The sequence below is a fragment of the Cygnus atratus genome, chromosome 1, assembly GCF_013377495.2.
Source record: "Cygnus atratus isolate AKBS03 ecotype Queensland, Australia chromosome 1, CAtr_DNAZoo_HiC_assembly, whole genome shotgun sequence".
Lineage (NCBI taxonomy): Eukaryota > Metazoa > Chordata > Aves > Anseriformes > Anatidae > Cygnus > Cygnus atratus.
The window spans coordinates 186,963,362-186,979,503 of record NC_066362.1 but is presented as its reverse complement, the minus strand read 5'-3'; the positions used below and the strand labels follow the sequence as shown (position 1 = coordinate 186,979,503).

The window sequence follows — 16,142 nt, the reverse complement described above, 5'->3', positions numbered from 1 at the left end:
ACCACACTTGCTATGCTCGGATGTGGAAGTGGGGTAGACACTCTGTTTAGATGGCAGGACTCCATTGATGTGGAAGTGCCTCGGCAAGCTGTTCTTAGCTGTGTGCAGTAGCAGAACTGCTCACGGTAGCAGTTCATCAGAGCCAGACGCTTGTGATGACATGCTGCATTCAGTGAGCTCAGTGCTATTAACAGTTTTACAATACCCCAGCACATGAGGAAGGGTTTTGTCTGAACTCTGTCCCTTTGAGTTTGCTCAGGGAGACCAGGAATGACTCTTGGACTGCAAAGTGTGAAAAGCTATAGACTCCCACAGAAAAAAAAAAAAAATAAAAAAAATTCCTGGATGCTCTAGAGCAGCTGTGTGCACACAAATCATGCAACTCACAGTTTGGCCAGAAACCCAGGCTTAGAGAGCATTTTCTTTACAATAGCATTCCAGCTGTGTTTGAAAAGCTACGGAAGAGCAGCAGAAATGAAGAAACCTTTGAAAAGCAATTCTCAGAAGCAGAGAGAATTCACTTCAAGCTAAGAACTTGAAAACTACAGATGACATGCATATCTCCAGCACGGATGGCATGCAAGGTAGAAGCCAGGCAGAAGTGTCTATGTTCAAGCTGCTTTCTTCCTAACAGCACCACAACCAGGTACACTTGAAAAAGATGGGCAAACAGATTGTTTCACTCACCTGCCCTTCCCCATAGGGAGCAGAAAGGATAAAGCAGTACTAGACAGACCTTTCTTAGCTGAACTAAATAGCATGAAGACAAGTAATAACAGGAGAGCCGCTACGTTTCACTGTAAAAATTTCCATGTAACAAATGCAGAGATCATCCCTTGGTTCATTTCTGGGCATCCTTTTTAAAAAAGGGGCAGCTTGCCAAAGACTTCAAACAAAATCTAAAGTTCTGCTGCAAGGACCCATTATTAGCATCTTCCTCTGGGGAGGAATTTTTTGCTGCTGACTGGAAGTTGGTCTGACAGACACAGACACAGACACAGATTTCTTGGTTGGAAGAGACCTCAAGATCATCGAGTCCAACCTCCGACCTAACACTAAGTACTCCACTAAACCATATCGCTAAGATATGACTGAAATGATTGACATTTCAGCCACTCCTCTTCTGCTGTCTCCAAAACACACAACACAGAAGGAGAATGAGGTCTGGCCATTAGGCAGCTCCTTCTGCACCCTGTGAGCAGGTAGGGCTTCACCCATAACATACCTAGATGTCTTCTGGAAAATTACTGGGTTCTCATGAGCTTTTGTTCATAATCCCCCCGTTGGAATAGGCTTTGTCTTCCTGTGCCTGAAATGATTTCCCTTTCCTCCTGCAAATCTCTCCGTATGTCCCACTTTTTTTTCGTGTGATTTCCTACGATAGTATCCCCTAGGAAGCTGTTTGCTCCCATCTTTGCCTTGATCTCTAAGCATGTGGAGGTGGCCGGCTAAACAGAGCAAACCTCTCACTGGGATCCAGCTTGTTCCCATATGCTGGACCTGTGCCATGAACACCTGTGGTACTTTCTAAATAATACAACAGCAGAAGAAAATGCAGTTCCAGGCCTGAATCTTGGCTGCATGCAGAGCCCTATTTATTCCACAGTGTGTGAAAGAGCCCTAACATAAGAGTAATTACAGTTTATATCCATTTTCACATGCAAAAAAACCCTGAAGGAAGACATCAAGGAAAGTACACCTACATCCCTGGTGTCCTTAGAGTCACAAGAAGATTTTCAGCATCCTTAGAAATGACAGGCCTAGAATAAGGTAGGGGAAAAATATCTTGATTCAAAGGTTTTAAGTTGGATGGATAATTCTCCATGACCCTTTGCAAGGTAATCTCACTGGCTTTCCCTCCCATGTTGGACAATGATATGACCGGCCTAATCATCCTTCAAAAGTGCCTACATCTCCCCATGGCCCATGAAGGGATGCTTGAACTGGACTAGACACCTAACTTTTAGACTGTTAATGCAGACAAGATGAATCCCACCATGCAGAGGTGACTGAAATCTCTGAATGAGATGTCTCTTAAACTTTGCTTCTTAAATCTGGATTCATTTGGCCCTTTAAAATTTTTATTGCAAGATAAGACTTGGTCATCTAATAATCTAGGACCACATCTGTGAATAAACTTTCAAATGAGAGTAAATTGTTTTACTCTCATAGGAAAAATAACAGAAAATTGTGCAATGGCACAAAATGAAGTAAAGATGGTCTGGAATCCTGCCCCTGTCCTCCTGAGGTGCTCCAAGATATTGCAGGCCAGCTCTGAGAAAGCCAAACATACTGAATCCCTGGCATATCACTTACCTTAATATGATAGCATGCCAAAAAAAGTACATCTCTACATCTCAGCAGATAAATACCAAATCTCCATCACTGCTGGTGTGGAAGTTACTTACATTTATGTAGGTCTTCAAATCCGAACAACATAAAAATACTGGTTTACTCACTGTTACATCAATAGCATCTTAAAGCACCTTTTCAACTGATGCTGTCACAGAGAAAGGTTACTTGTGCCTAGGAATCATACCTTATTTTTGCCCTCTATAATAGCTGTTCGCTCAGTGATGCTCTGGATCCTGTTTCCTATGTGGCTGCCAGCTTTCACATTGAAAGATCCTTCAGTATAGGAGCAAAAACCATGCCTGAAGACAAAAAAGTGAAGTGAGTTTTTATTGATTTGGTGATAGACTGAAGCATTCAACACATAAACCAAAAGAATTATTCTGGAAAGAGTGATCATCTGGGGAATCTGCAGGTGTTGTGATTACCATGCAAGAATGGCTACACTTCAAAAAATCTTGAGGTTTGAAGCCTGATGGTTGGATTCATTTCCACAGCTGCCACCAGAGTATTACATTTCTAGAGTCAGTGTTAACATTTAATCAACTGTAGACTGGGAGGTCAGAATTTACAATCCAAGCCTGGATATAGGACTGTGTGAGACCAATGTGCCATTTACAATCCTCCTAAGTTTTCAGCCATTGTCGTGGTCCAGGCTTGGCTTCAAACATAGGTATATATTATTTTGAGTCCTAAATCCAAGACAACATACATTTGTTTCAAGATCCGTTCCTTAAAGAATTGGATGCCATTTAAATATGTGCAGGTTCTTTTTGTTATGAAAAAAACCACAACATTTCATTTCTGATTTTTTTTAGTTCTGTTTACAAAATGGCAAAATATCAATACCGTGATTCAATGATCACAAGATAAACAATAAAAATGACCATAATCCTGCAAGTTAGTGAAGCAAGACAAAACAAAACCATATCTAACAATAAAAAGGATTTAAATGTTCATTTTATCTGAAAAAAAAAATTGAAGATGTTACTGAATGGAAATATCAGGAAAAAATGTTTTTGCCTTACACAACAAGTTGGCTTATAATCAGAACATTCAGGTGTGGTCATGGTACAGCTAATTTGTTTCCCAAAGCCTAATTTGGTACACATGGAAATAAACACATAGGAATGCTTCTTAAATCCTGTCCATCCCTTTTCTTTGAGTATATCGAGTTTTTCTTTTCATCCAACATTGAGTTGTTGCTTGTTCAATTCCAGCTTCAACAGTAGAGCTTAACCTTTCATCGGGGTCAACCTCTTTCAAATACAATATGTTCCTTTGATCTTCCATGTACTTGAAAGACAAGAGCTGTTGTATCCATAATCAAGTTGTCCTGACATGTATATCAGTTGTTTGGAGAAATGACCCTTAAGGGCTGCTGACTGGATAACAACATCTGATGCAATCCTGACCAAAGAATGAGGTTCATTTCCCTTCAGCTACCTATGTAGTTTGGTTAAACTTTGTGTTGTTTACAGTATCAATGGTACGCTAACTTTACATGCTTGTTTTTAATTGTGCAGCATTACGTCAAACCAAACAGTGTCTTAGCAGACACTGCAGCTTAGAGAAAAGATGAAAAGTAAACTAACTTGAACTGTAATCATTAGCACAAATTACATGAATGTGTGCCCAAATTCTTAACATGCATTGAGAGTCTCAGGGAGATGAAAAAGCCAAAAATCAGGAGCAGGTCATGGTCATTGATGCATGGAGAGAGAACAGGAAGAAATAGCATGGCAAGGAAGCCCTACGTACACAACCACTTATTCTAGACTGGTTTAAAAGCCAGCTTCTAATACATGATTGTTGAGGCCAGGGTGGATGAAAGACAGCAGCATTAAGACAGCTGATGCATTCAGAAGGGAAAAAATGTTTTAAAAATCACTCAGAAAGGTAGATGTCATCTACTTATCACATTTAATGCTTTAAAAAGTCTGTTTTTGTAACAGGACTTGAACACAGAAGACATGATAATGTTGGTAAACCATTAACATTTCTACACCATAGCAGATATCAGAAGTTATTTCAGCATGCCAGTGCCACAGATACACAAACAGGCAGTTTCAAAGGTATATCCTTGTGCCTGGATACTTGGACAATCTCTGTATGGGAAGACAGACATCCCACTATCTCATTTCATTCATAATAAGTCATTTAAAAAATGTTCATCCTTTCAAACTGAGGGAACTGGTATTTTTCTGCACAGAATGATTTCATGTTTCTTTCTTGCAATGTTGAAGATCTGCGCTTTTTACAATAAAAGTATTTACTGAGACACATTTTGGTAAAGGACAGAAAGAAGGTATAATGCATATTCAGAAACAGGCTATGTATGTCTGAAAGACATCTCCAATCTCATTTCTTGCAGCTCTGGAGCCTTAGGCTTAGTTATTATTATATTATTTTTCATAATTCATTGAAAAGGACTGTATATACTTAGGTTGCAGTGTTGTAGGGATGAGGACAGTGTTATGTCTTTGTCGATGCCTAGCACAATGGGGTGCTGATTACTCATTAATACCATAATACAACCCACCATCATAATTACAATACCATCACAATAATAAGAAAAACACATGTAAACCACTAGATAAAATATTAGCCCTGCAGGCACATACGTGAGCTCCACTGACTTCACTTACCGTATTAACTCCAAACTGCTGATTACGATGTTAATGCAATTATAGGAGAAAATCGAATACGCTTAATAGCTGTTGTCCATGGTTTTAATAAAAAAAAAGGAGTCCAAATCAAGCTGTGACTACATTAGCTAACAGCCCACGGCGCACACTGGGAGATGGGACTGCTCTCGTCCCATGCCACTTCAGCTGCACGGTCTGCTGGCTCAGCAAGCATTTGCAAATCAGTTTGAGAGTAGCTGCCAGGCAAAGTTTAGGACAAGGCTCAGACTCATCCCTTTGGATGTTGAACCAGATGCTTTCCCTCCCCAGCTGCCAAGTGCTCTCACTTTAACCTCAAAACACACCAGCAGAGCTCCAGGCTCCTAAGCGGGTTGCTCGGGTTATTACTCAGCCATCCTTCCTCTTCTTGCTGCCAGCGGTGCCACACGAAGTCACCGCTCCAGGCAGCAGCAGCAGGTAGGGATGAGCAAGTGGCAAATGGGAGGGATTAGGAGCCCCATCTCCTGAACTGCCTTCAGCTCTTAACGACAGGCGTTTGGTAACTGAAAGGGAAAAGGCTCTGCTGCACTTAGATGTAGTCATCAAATCAAATGTTTTTGTTAAGTACGGATGCTTGGAAAGAAGTAGAAAAGAAGAAAAAAAAAATTTACCCTGGCTGGAATCAAGATATGTAATTATCTTCCAGCTCATACAATTGATATTTCATTTTGTATGTCCTCACACAACATCAGACAGGTATTTCTGTGTCTTACAAGTAACTCAAAACTATCAACTCAGTAAAAGAGCAAGGTCATCCTACTTGTAGCAAGAACTGCCAGTGTTTTCAGCGAAATTCCACTGAATTTTGGATATCTGAATCTCACTCCAGACATCTCCCGAGTGCCTGTGTTCCTGAAATGGTTTGTTGATGGGATGAGCCTCATTGCTTTGCATATTCAAGAAAGTTTGCAGCAGGGTTACCGCCAGGTTAATGAAAAAGCACACAGTGTGCACAGCGGCTGATAAACAAGCTAGTATCTGCCAGCACATTTCTAAGCAGCTCTTACACCTGTTTTCCAGCTACACGTTCCTACTTCGTGCTTGCAACCCTGCACATGCAGAGAGCCTGTATAGTAAAAGCAAAGGCTGTGTGCGTGCAAAGGCGCGTTTATAGATATTGTGTAATCTCAGATCGTGGTAATCCAGCTCTGCTGCTCTGCTCGGGTGCCAGGAGGCTCCGAGCGATCGAGTGCCCCCACCCCACCCCAAGTGGTTTTTTTACATATGCCTGTGTGCGTGCTCGCTCATGCGTTCGCCGGTGTGCACGGGCGCACACACACACACACACACGCACAGGCACGCTCGGGTCCTTTGTGTCAACAGCTTGAGAAGCAGGCTATTCATCTGCGAAAAAACAGGAGCCATTAATCCTCCTGCGGATTTCGGAAGAAGCCCAGCGCGGGGGCCGGGGGGGGAGGTCAGCGCTGCTCGGTGGGGGATGCTCCTGGCGCTCCAAAAGGGCTGCCCTGGGACCCTCGTGCCCCTTCCAGCTTCGGGAGTTTGTCCTTCTCTGGGAGGGCAGGGGGGCTGTTATGCAGCCAGAAGCAATCTGGGCTTTAAAAAAAGGTGTGCAGTGTGCGACGCTGGCACCCTGAGGGGTCCTGGAGAAGCGGCCGGGGGGAGGGGAGCCAGCCTGCTTCTCAAGAATACATCAAGCCCTTGAGGAAGCAGAGTGTGCCATGTTTGAAGATGCAAAGATAATCACAGTGCTGGGAACCGTCTTGTGTAGCGGAGGAAGCCAAACAACAAGAGGAAAGCAGCATATGCTCCTGATTTCGCACAGGAAGCTAACAGCACCTCCTGCCAAAGTGAGATAAGAAAACTCCCATGGCCTATTCTGGACAAGGCCATGGTTATCAACCTCAGCTTCACTCTGTCCTCGCTCTGCTCCGCAGCCCGCTCCCTTTCCTAATGAGTTTCAGAGCCCTCACCTCTATTAGCATACAGCATGCCAAGCACAATAGTGTGGTATATTTATAACCATTGATGGGGAAAAGTTTCCAGGGTAAGAGTGTACTTCATGTCATCTTGATATATTTCACGGGAGTGAAACTACAAACCAGCTTCAAGCTGAAGTGCTGCCTGTGAAACTGCTGGTCTCCAAATAAAAGTGGTGTTCTTGTCACCCCAATGATCCGCAGTAGAGCCTGGGAGCTGGGGTAAAGGGCTTCTCTGAAGATTCACTGGGCAGATTTGGATTTCCGTATGGCAGAGTCCTAAACGAGAGCCCTACACCCAGCTTGTGTCCAGACACATCTTCTTCCCCACTCTGGAGACAGTGCTAAAGGATTGACAAATACCATCATAACAACACCGACCCCCATTTAAGCTGGAAAAATAACATCTTCTGTCTTCTCATCATTTCAGCTCCTCCCCCTAAGCCCTCCTATGTGACGTCTTTGCAATCCTTCCCTCACGTACAATGCCATCCACTTCCCTCAGTGTTCCTTTTGGCAAAGCTACCGGCAGCCTCAGTCATGCTCTTACTTACTGAGTAGTATTTGGCAATTATGCCTGTACTAGGAGCAAGAGGAAGCCCTACTGTCACTGACGGTGGCTATTTTCAAGAATGATTAACACCAGGAATATTTATTTTCTCATCACCTATCCCTTTTTAGGGCAGCGATCAATTCCTAGCAGCAGTGGGGTGGTGTTATTACGAGTTCAGGTTGGGCTGACGCACATCTTTCAAGACGCGGTGATGACGACACTATCTTCAAGACAGGAACTCTGGAAATTCCTGGAATTGTAAAGAATATATAGGAACTGCTTCCCACTTGGAGGTTATCAAAAAAAATCTAAATGACCCAGGCCTCGCCTGACCTGCGCCTCGGCGCTCGGTGCTGTGCTATTGGTAGCACCGGGCTGGCATAGCCACGTGTCCCGGGGAGCACTGGATCACGGCAAGACCGGAAACAAGAGGGAAAATAGTAACAGGGAGCATGCACGGGCTGTGAAACGTGCTTTCTGGGGGAGGGGGGGACATGTGCTGGCTCCCTGCCAGTGTGCTCCCTCTTGCTTTGACTGCAACATGATAGTGCGCTTGTCGATTCAGGAGCCGTGGTCTGAGCATCCCCTCCCTCTCTCAGCCAAAAATAACCAGTTCCAGGTTTAAACACCAGCCCTACTGCTTTTGGTGACAAAGCTCCAGTTAGCTCCAAACAGATTGGGAATTCACCCCTAGCACCTTCCCTGGTATGCACACATACATTGAGTATCACAGAATCACAGAACATCTTGGGTTGGAAGGGATCTTAAGGATCATCTAATTCCAGACACTTGTATGTGGGGTTTTGAGGAGATCTTCTACAAATGGTAGGAACTGGATAGTATTTATATCACATTCTGTATGTTGATTTATATTTATTTAGGAGCTTAGCAAAGGATACCAAACAAGAAGCTGCATTGATAGTGGCACAGGTTCCTTCTTTGCATATCTCATTCTTCGCACTTTTGCCTCTCTGCTCTCACTGTCCCAGGTCCTTACTTGTGCCCACTGCAGTGTCAACACTTGCCCACCAAAAACAGATGGGACACCACCAGCCCATTTCAGGTCAGACTCTCTCATGACCCTGAGAAAGCAGTAACTGTCCATCACCACTCCTCACCCTTGGCCAGCAGAACAGGAGAAGACTTGTGGCCGAGGATATTATTAGCTGTGCTGAGATTTTCACTGATGAGATGCAGGGTGGCTGGAGGATTTCTCAATGGCCCCTATGCATTAGGCTGTACTAGGATCCTGGTGTACTGCACAGTTGCCAGAGTAAGGACTGAGTTATTTTCTGTTTTATAGGATGTTCTGCATCCCCACTGAGGGGGATACTTAGAGGGAAAGCTCATTCTCTTGGGAAGATCCCATATGTCCTGAATGACCCCTCCTCCTGGTGAGCCTCTTTGGTACTACATCATTAGAAATAGTCGGGTATATGACATGCACAGCCTTGTTGCGTACCATCATGGCTCTATGGAAAATGAAAGAGTTTGCCATCTCCATACTGCCTTTCCTGCTGTTATCTACATGCAACCAGATTAATGAATTGATTAATCCCTTTCACACTCATCCTTTCCAAACATCACAGCTTGTCCTGAACTACCTCAGTATGCTGCACAGAAAGCCAATTGATCTGACTTTTCTCAAAGGAAGCAGGAAGATCAGCATCAGTCTTACCTGTCCCACCTTTCACCCCTTCATCAGCCCACGCATGCATTCCCACAGGGAAGAAAAAAAAAAAAACCAAACACAAAAACAAAACAAAACAAAACAACAACAACAACAAAACAACACAAAGACCCAACACTTCTACATCTGCACGGCTAAGCAGCCTGAACACCAGCCATTGACAACAAAAAAAAATAGAAAACACATTTTACTTTCAACTCCTTTGCCAGTACTTGAGACCTCTGAACATAAGGGAACATGACAGCATTTGGAAGTAGTTTTTCAGGATTTTTGCACATCCTGAGGTAACCTGAAATTTTCTCACCTTGAGTTTGTTATAAGATAATTATATTTTGTTTCTTGACCCTGTGTTTCCTGCTTCACACTGCTTAGCAGTCTTCGTGGACACAGAATATGATCACATTTCAGCCAAGCCTTCCTTCCTTCCTTCTTGTCCACCTCCTTTCCCTCCTTTGCTAGGCTGAAATCACTCTCGTCTCCCATGTGGTCACCTTGACTCAGCCTCCACTTTCTCTCACCAGCTATGTCCTCCACAGAGGAGCTGAATGCTGGCTGGAACTACAGAGTTATCAAAGCATGAAGTTTTCACAAGCACCTAGAACTTCTTGCTGGGAAAAAGGGTTTGAGTTTAATAGTCTGTGGTAGTACAGAAAGGAAGAGGTCTTCTCCAGTTTGGTTGAGCAGTCAGAAACCTAAAGGGAAAGACCACAAAGCCTCTACATACAAAGTCTACTCTTGCTCTGCTTCTATTTCCAGAAAAAAATCCCTATATATAAAGTCTGGGATTTTGTTAAGACCCTTCTGGCTTAAGTTATTTCCCATAGACATGTCACTCCTCACAACTCACTCAACTTTGAGACGTAACCTCACATCTACACCCACCCAAGATCCAGGTCTCTCCAGCACCTTAACAAAATGCTGAAATTCTCTTCCTTTTCTTTGCTGTCTTGACTGGATCCTTTTGGCTCTTTACTGATCTATTTACACAGTCCTTAATATACCCTGTCTTTTTGACAAGCTGGAAGCACAATGAACACCCTTTCAAATACCATTTCCCAGTGATCAGCAGAAGAGATGAAAGAGCTTTTGCTGCACAGAGCTTGTGCTTTTAAAGATAGATTGTTTTCAGCTTCACTGCAAGTAGTGGTCTGTGAGCAACTCTGGGATGACTGGAGCCAGGGACTGGAAGTGCAGACAGAAAACAAGGAAAGGATGAGAAAGAATGGAGGGAAACATTTTTAAGGAGAGAGGGGAGTTGATTAGAGGGAAAACAGGAAGAGAAAATACTGACAGACGTGGACATAAGACCAAGGATCCATCTACCCCATATCCTGTCTCAACAATGACCATAAGCAGATGGTTGGGGATGAGTAAGAACAGGACTAACTTCAGATACTTCCTCCCAATACTCCCCCAGTCACCAATTCTTATCAGCCCAAGAACTTCCTGCATCGGAGGCCATTTCTACACTTAAGCAACTCCCAGTGGATTTCTCTTCTAGGACTTCATGCAATCTCCCTTTGAAGCCAGTCGAACTTTTAGAACCCACAAAATCTTCTGGCAAGGAGTTTCACAGATCTGCCACCCACTGCATGTACAACCATCTCCTTTTTCCATCTTGAATTGCAGTCCTCCTGGTTTCATTTCATGGCCCCTATTTTTTAAACTAGAAAAAGCATATACAACTGATCCTCAGACCTATGTGTCCTTCACTAGTCTGTAGATATCTACTGTGTAGCAACCAAGCCACCTATTTTTCATGCTACACAGCGCTGACCTTATAATTCCTAACACTCAATTTTTTTTTTATTTTTTTTTGAGCTGCTCCTGATTGCCACTGCTTTCACAAACCTGTGTACCACATTACTCATAGCTTTCTTTGCGTTATTAGTGAGACAATGGCTTATCATTTTACATGTGAAAGTCAGACTGCTTTTTCCTATGTACATCATGCGCTTTTATCTTCAGTGGACTTCATCTGCCACTTTATCACTCACATACTCAGATTCATACAGTTCTGCATTTCTTCGCAATCAGCCCTCATCCTTACAAATCTGAATGACTTAGTATCATCAGCGAACTCTGTCACCTCCTTACCACCTTTTCCAGGTTATTTCTGAACATGTTGACAAGTACAGACCCCAGCACCAGCTCCTGAAAAACTTCACCTCCCTGCACTGCAAGAACTGACTGTTCCCTCCTAACCTCTATTTTCTATTTTTTAACTGAATATTTTTCTTTCTGACTATGATCTTACCTCATACACCATGCCTGTTCAAAGCCTTCTGCAAAGGGTTTTTGAAAGGAATAGACATAAAAGGAAGAAGGATGCTAGCTGAAGTTTGTATATTTTTGTAAAAGGTGTACTCAGTCCAATAATAGCACTCCATTTATAATCATTCCTAAGCACACACAGCTTGACCCTGTGCCTTCCTCGGCCAAGAGCCCCTGCTAGCACAGGAGGAGGTTTATGGCCACAGGCTGGGACGTTCCCATGGCTCAGACACCGCTGCTGCCCCACGGTGAGTAAAAGACCAAGCAATAATGATCAACCACCTGCATGGACTCACGTCTGCTTCCTTAAGAACGGGTGTCAGACTGTCCCCAGTAAAACAAAGAGAACACCCTGCGAAGGGAACCACAGAAAAAGAAACTGGGAAAAAATAAATGAGTGAAAAAGAAAATAGGAGAACCATGGTTTAAAACACGACACTAAGCAGAGACACTTGTCACAATCTGGATGTTACTGTAGTCCTTATATTTTAAGTTTGATCAATAATGGGTTTAAAAAAAAAAAAAAGTTACTTGAGCAACATAATGTATTTTCTGCTAAACTATTTTCTATTGGACTTGGAAAAATTTGATTTAAAGTGACTTGAAAGTTAGCAATACCAAAATTGGAAAGCTTAATCTTCTGGTTCAGCTAAGACCCATAATGAAACCTTTGATAACATTTACAGCCTGCACAGTGAATTCATCAGTGCATTCACTACATTACCCTGGGGACAGACTGTGGCAAACTGTACCTAGAGTATAGCACATATTTACCAAGTTTATTTATCCACATGCATATGCCTGATCTGATTCACATGGCATTTTGTAAGTAAAATATTAAAAAAAAGATCTTTTCCAAAATATTGACTGAGGACAGGGATGCTGTCCTTTTAGCTGTTTTCAGAGAACAGGAGGTGTTCACAAACAAACATTAACTTCTGGCTCATCGTAGAAGTAAAGAATGAGATGCTGCAGTATACTCCTTGGTCGGTCTGAAACAGATGAGACACTTTTACTTCTCTCTTTCTTTTGGCTTCAAATTCTCTGCAAGTCCATGCTGCCACAACATACACTCATGTCTGTTCCTCTGCATTTTTTAGAAATATATGAGAAAAACACAGAGCCTGATTTTCATTTACACTAACCCATTTCCACAACTGCAGAAAAATAAGGAAATAGCTAGCTTTTTTTTTTTTTTTTTCGTGTACCCATTTCAAGTACCTTTACATTACCAGATCACTGCAAGTGGATTTTCTTGTAGTAGGGAATGGAAGGCACAAATGCCACCAGCCAGATCCTCAGCCAGTGTGAATTTAGAGCTGAGGATCTGGCCACATGTCAAATTAAACAAAGGCATTTTTGAACTACCTGTTTATTAATGGCATCTGACCTACTTTTACCAGCTCTAAGGACTCAGACTTCCCCTTCCCGAAAATAGAAGGTGGCATGGGGAACAAAAACAGTTGCTGTGGACAAACTAATGGGCATCAATGTTTGCAGACATCCACAATTAAATTTGGGTGGTTCAGTACATTTCTAATTAAGTACAATTAACATTTGTTCTTTAGTTGTTCATTTTACATACCTCAGTGATGTTCCAAACCTAATGTCCCCCGATAATCTATCCAAGCACATCCTAACGATTCTGCCTTTCAATCCTTTATTAATACTTTGACATAAACAATGCAGAAATGCAATTAGACTGCTATGCACACATGCCCTGCTTCCTTTCACTGAAGCTGGTGGGAGTCTGCCCATGCACTTTTGTGGTGGTAGTTCAAGGCTTTTTATCTCTCTGCAGAGGTTTCAAGAAAAAAGTTCTAGTTTTTGCCTTGCTGAGATCCACAACACGCTCCTCTCCCTCACTCTGTAGTGCTAGAGAGCTATTTCTGTAGAAAATTATTCACATGGCCCTACCTTTGCACCACAGACAAGCCGCAACAGGAGACAACAATCCCCTCTTATCACTCCATGTTAAGTCAGCAGCAACTCCACTGTGGTGCATGCATCCATCCATCCACCTCAGAGCATCAGGAACATTGTGGTGTCCTGAGATGGCTCCATGGCAGTGGTACCAGCTCACGGCAATGCTGCATGGTCCCTAGTTCCTGCTGCCCACTCCTCTCCTCATCTTCAGGCATGCAACCCATTCATCCCCAATCCCGTCCACCTCACAGTCTTGCTGGGATCATGACAGGCTTGGGAAGAGGGGGCAGAAATAGTTTTGGGTTATTTTACCACTGAGAAGAGTTCATATCCTAGCACTACAGCTCAGGGGACAGAATTAAGGTCTTTCCAGAGACATTCTTTTTGCAGGTTCCTCCCCAATACCTTTGTGATTCTCTCTCCCTCATGCACGCACACAGAAAAAAATCTAAGCAAATAAATAAATAACAGACTGACATGATGGCAGGGTTGAAAATTAATAATCTGACACTCGGTTTGAGGCTAACCATAACTGATAGCTCAAGGTGAGAGGGAGGCAGAAAGGTGACAGGAGAGCTGGAACACCCGAGAAAAAATTTCATTGCTTCTTCTGCCTACAGTTTCTGGAGGGCTGATGAATCAAGCCCTGGGCAGAGCACTATGAAGGTCTCTGGAACTGCCTACATGGAAATGTCCAGAGAGAGAAACTGCCCTCAAATGACACCGCATCAGAGCTGAGGAAACCAGTGCTTACACTGAGCAACATCAATATCCCACATGCCTTTCTTGGCAACCTCTGCCAGACCAGCCTAAGATAAACACAAATCTGCTGAAGAGATTTGGGTCAAGAGCCATGAGCATCAAGCACATCCCTGGCGTGGGGATGCTCGTTCTGCAGCCTCGGAGCTGATGAGCTGTAGGTGGAGACCAGCCTTGGTGGCTCCAGGGAACATCAGCAAGCCCTGCCCTGGCTGCCCCTCCACTAGACTCAGCTGATAACCCAGCCTGAGTGAAAATGAGGCGAGGAAGAACAACAGCAGGGTGGTAGGGAAGAGGCCAAGGAGGCTGCTCAAGCAACAATTTAATGGTGGAGGTCATCAGTCTTCTGCTATATCCAATGAGCAATGAATATGTGCATCTGCTGCCTTGCCTGGAGTAAGCTGACACTGGATAAGAAGTTTCTCAGGAAAAAAAAGATAGTCATTTAAGAAAGACTAATCTTTTATCTTGTTAATTGCATTTCATTTTAACTCATTCCATTCTCCACTGACATTTGTCTGCCGTATTTGAACTGGTATATCTGAATAAGCTTGAAAAATAAACAAACAAAACAACAACAACAAATAACCTTATATATTTTTTTTTTGGCCCAGGCAGTTTTTCTTGTCTCTTTTATGTTTCCTCATTGGGATGAAAATCAGAAGTTAATTTTTACACCTATCCATCTAGTTACCTATCTGCTAGTTAACAAAAGGCTACCTAATGGTAATAGAGTTGGTTAAGCAAACTTATTTTAATGGAAAATAAAGCACAGGTAATTTTAATGACATTCTTGGTCTCTCTGCATTCCAAAAAGTTAAATCTGTTGAGCAATTTTGCAGCTTTTCATTATTATTATTATTTATTTATTTTATTTGCTACCGTGAAACTATGGAACCTGTTTAATTTGGCTGGATTCCCGTTGCTGTCTTGAACAATGTACAGAGGAGGGTTATGCAGATTAATTGTATTAATTACAAAGCACTGAAGAATATTTGAACTTTTTTTTTAAACAGTGGAATCCACTGAGATATTTTTAGGATTTTTGAAACAGAAATACTGTCTGAAACTGCAATTGAAAGAAGCAGCCAGAGAACCTAGTGGTTTCTATTAAGGAGACTATAGGCAACAGTCCTTCAAATAATAATAAAAATTAAAAAAAAATCTCATTTATTCACTGTAAGTCATTCCCCAGCTTTCAGTGATAGTACTCAAATGATGTAAAATTAAGCGCATATATAAATCTGGAAGCAAAAAGATCTGTGTGCTGCAAGGTCTTTGCAGCAACAAAAGTTTTATACTTATAGTGTTTCCTGCATCCTCTAGCATGGGACCCAGAAACTCAATGTGAGTCCTTACTGCAGTATGGTGAATAATGGTAACCTGTGTAGGTTTATCAACTTGAGCTACATTTTTTTCACCTGTGCATTGAAATAGACATTATCTAGTGCTGAGCACAAACAGAGCAACATTTTAGCCTTGGAAACCTAATGATGGGCAGGTAAATCCAAAGCAACAGCTGTAATGGGAGAACAAGATACATTTTTGATCTGCTTTCCAAGGTACCTGCATCATTATTCTGTTACTTAAGCAAGTGTCACCTCACACAAGGAAGGAAGAATGGTGGAAAGGATGGGATTAAAGGGTTTTCCAGTTCTTTGGGGAGAACACCTACACCGGCACAGATGTCAGCCCTGCATCTGGCACAGCTAGTATTTTCTGCTCCCTTCCTGGAGCAGGACACAAAATGCAATTATTCAGGGATTCCTGCCATTCTGTGATACTTAATTGTTGCCATATTTTTCACAGGGAGTCACTCCAGTCATCTTATGCAAAGCATTAAAAATGGTGTTCTCCAAACTACTTCTTCAATGAGTGTTTGAAGGAGAAGGAAGGGGAGGGGGGTAAAAAGAATTGTCACAGAACAATTATGAAGGCAATTTGGAAGCAAGTCTGGAAACAAC

The 16,142-nt window shown here is 42.6% G+C and overlaps 1 protein-coding gene across 1 annotated transcript in view; it reads right to left on the bottom strand.

Moving 5' to 3' along the window:
- The window catches only part of FLT1 (fms related receptor tyrosine kinase 1), a 112,073-nt gene that overhangs the window by 54,199 nt on the left and 41,732 nt on the right, over positions 1-16,142 (bottom strand). Inside the window, exon 11 of the mRNA XM_035542796.1 lies at positions 2,540-2,654. Within this exon, the coding sequence (XP_035398689.1) occupies positions 2,540-2,654 (115 nt within the window). The remainder of the gene's footprint in view (positions 1-2,539; positions 2,655-16,142) is intronic.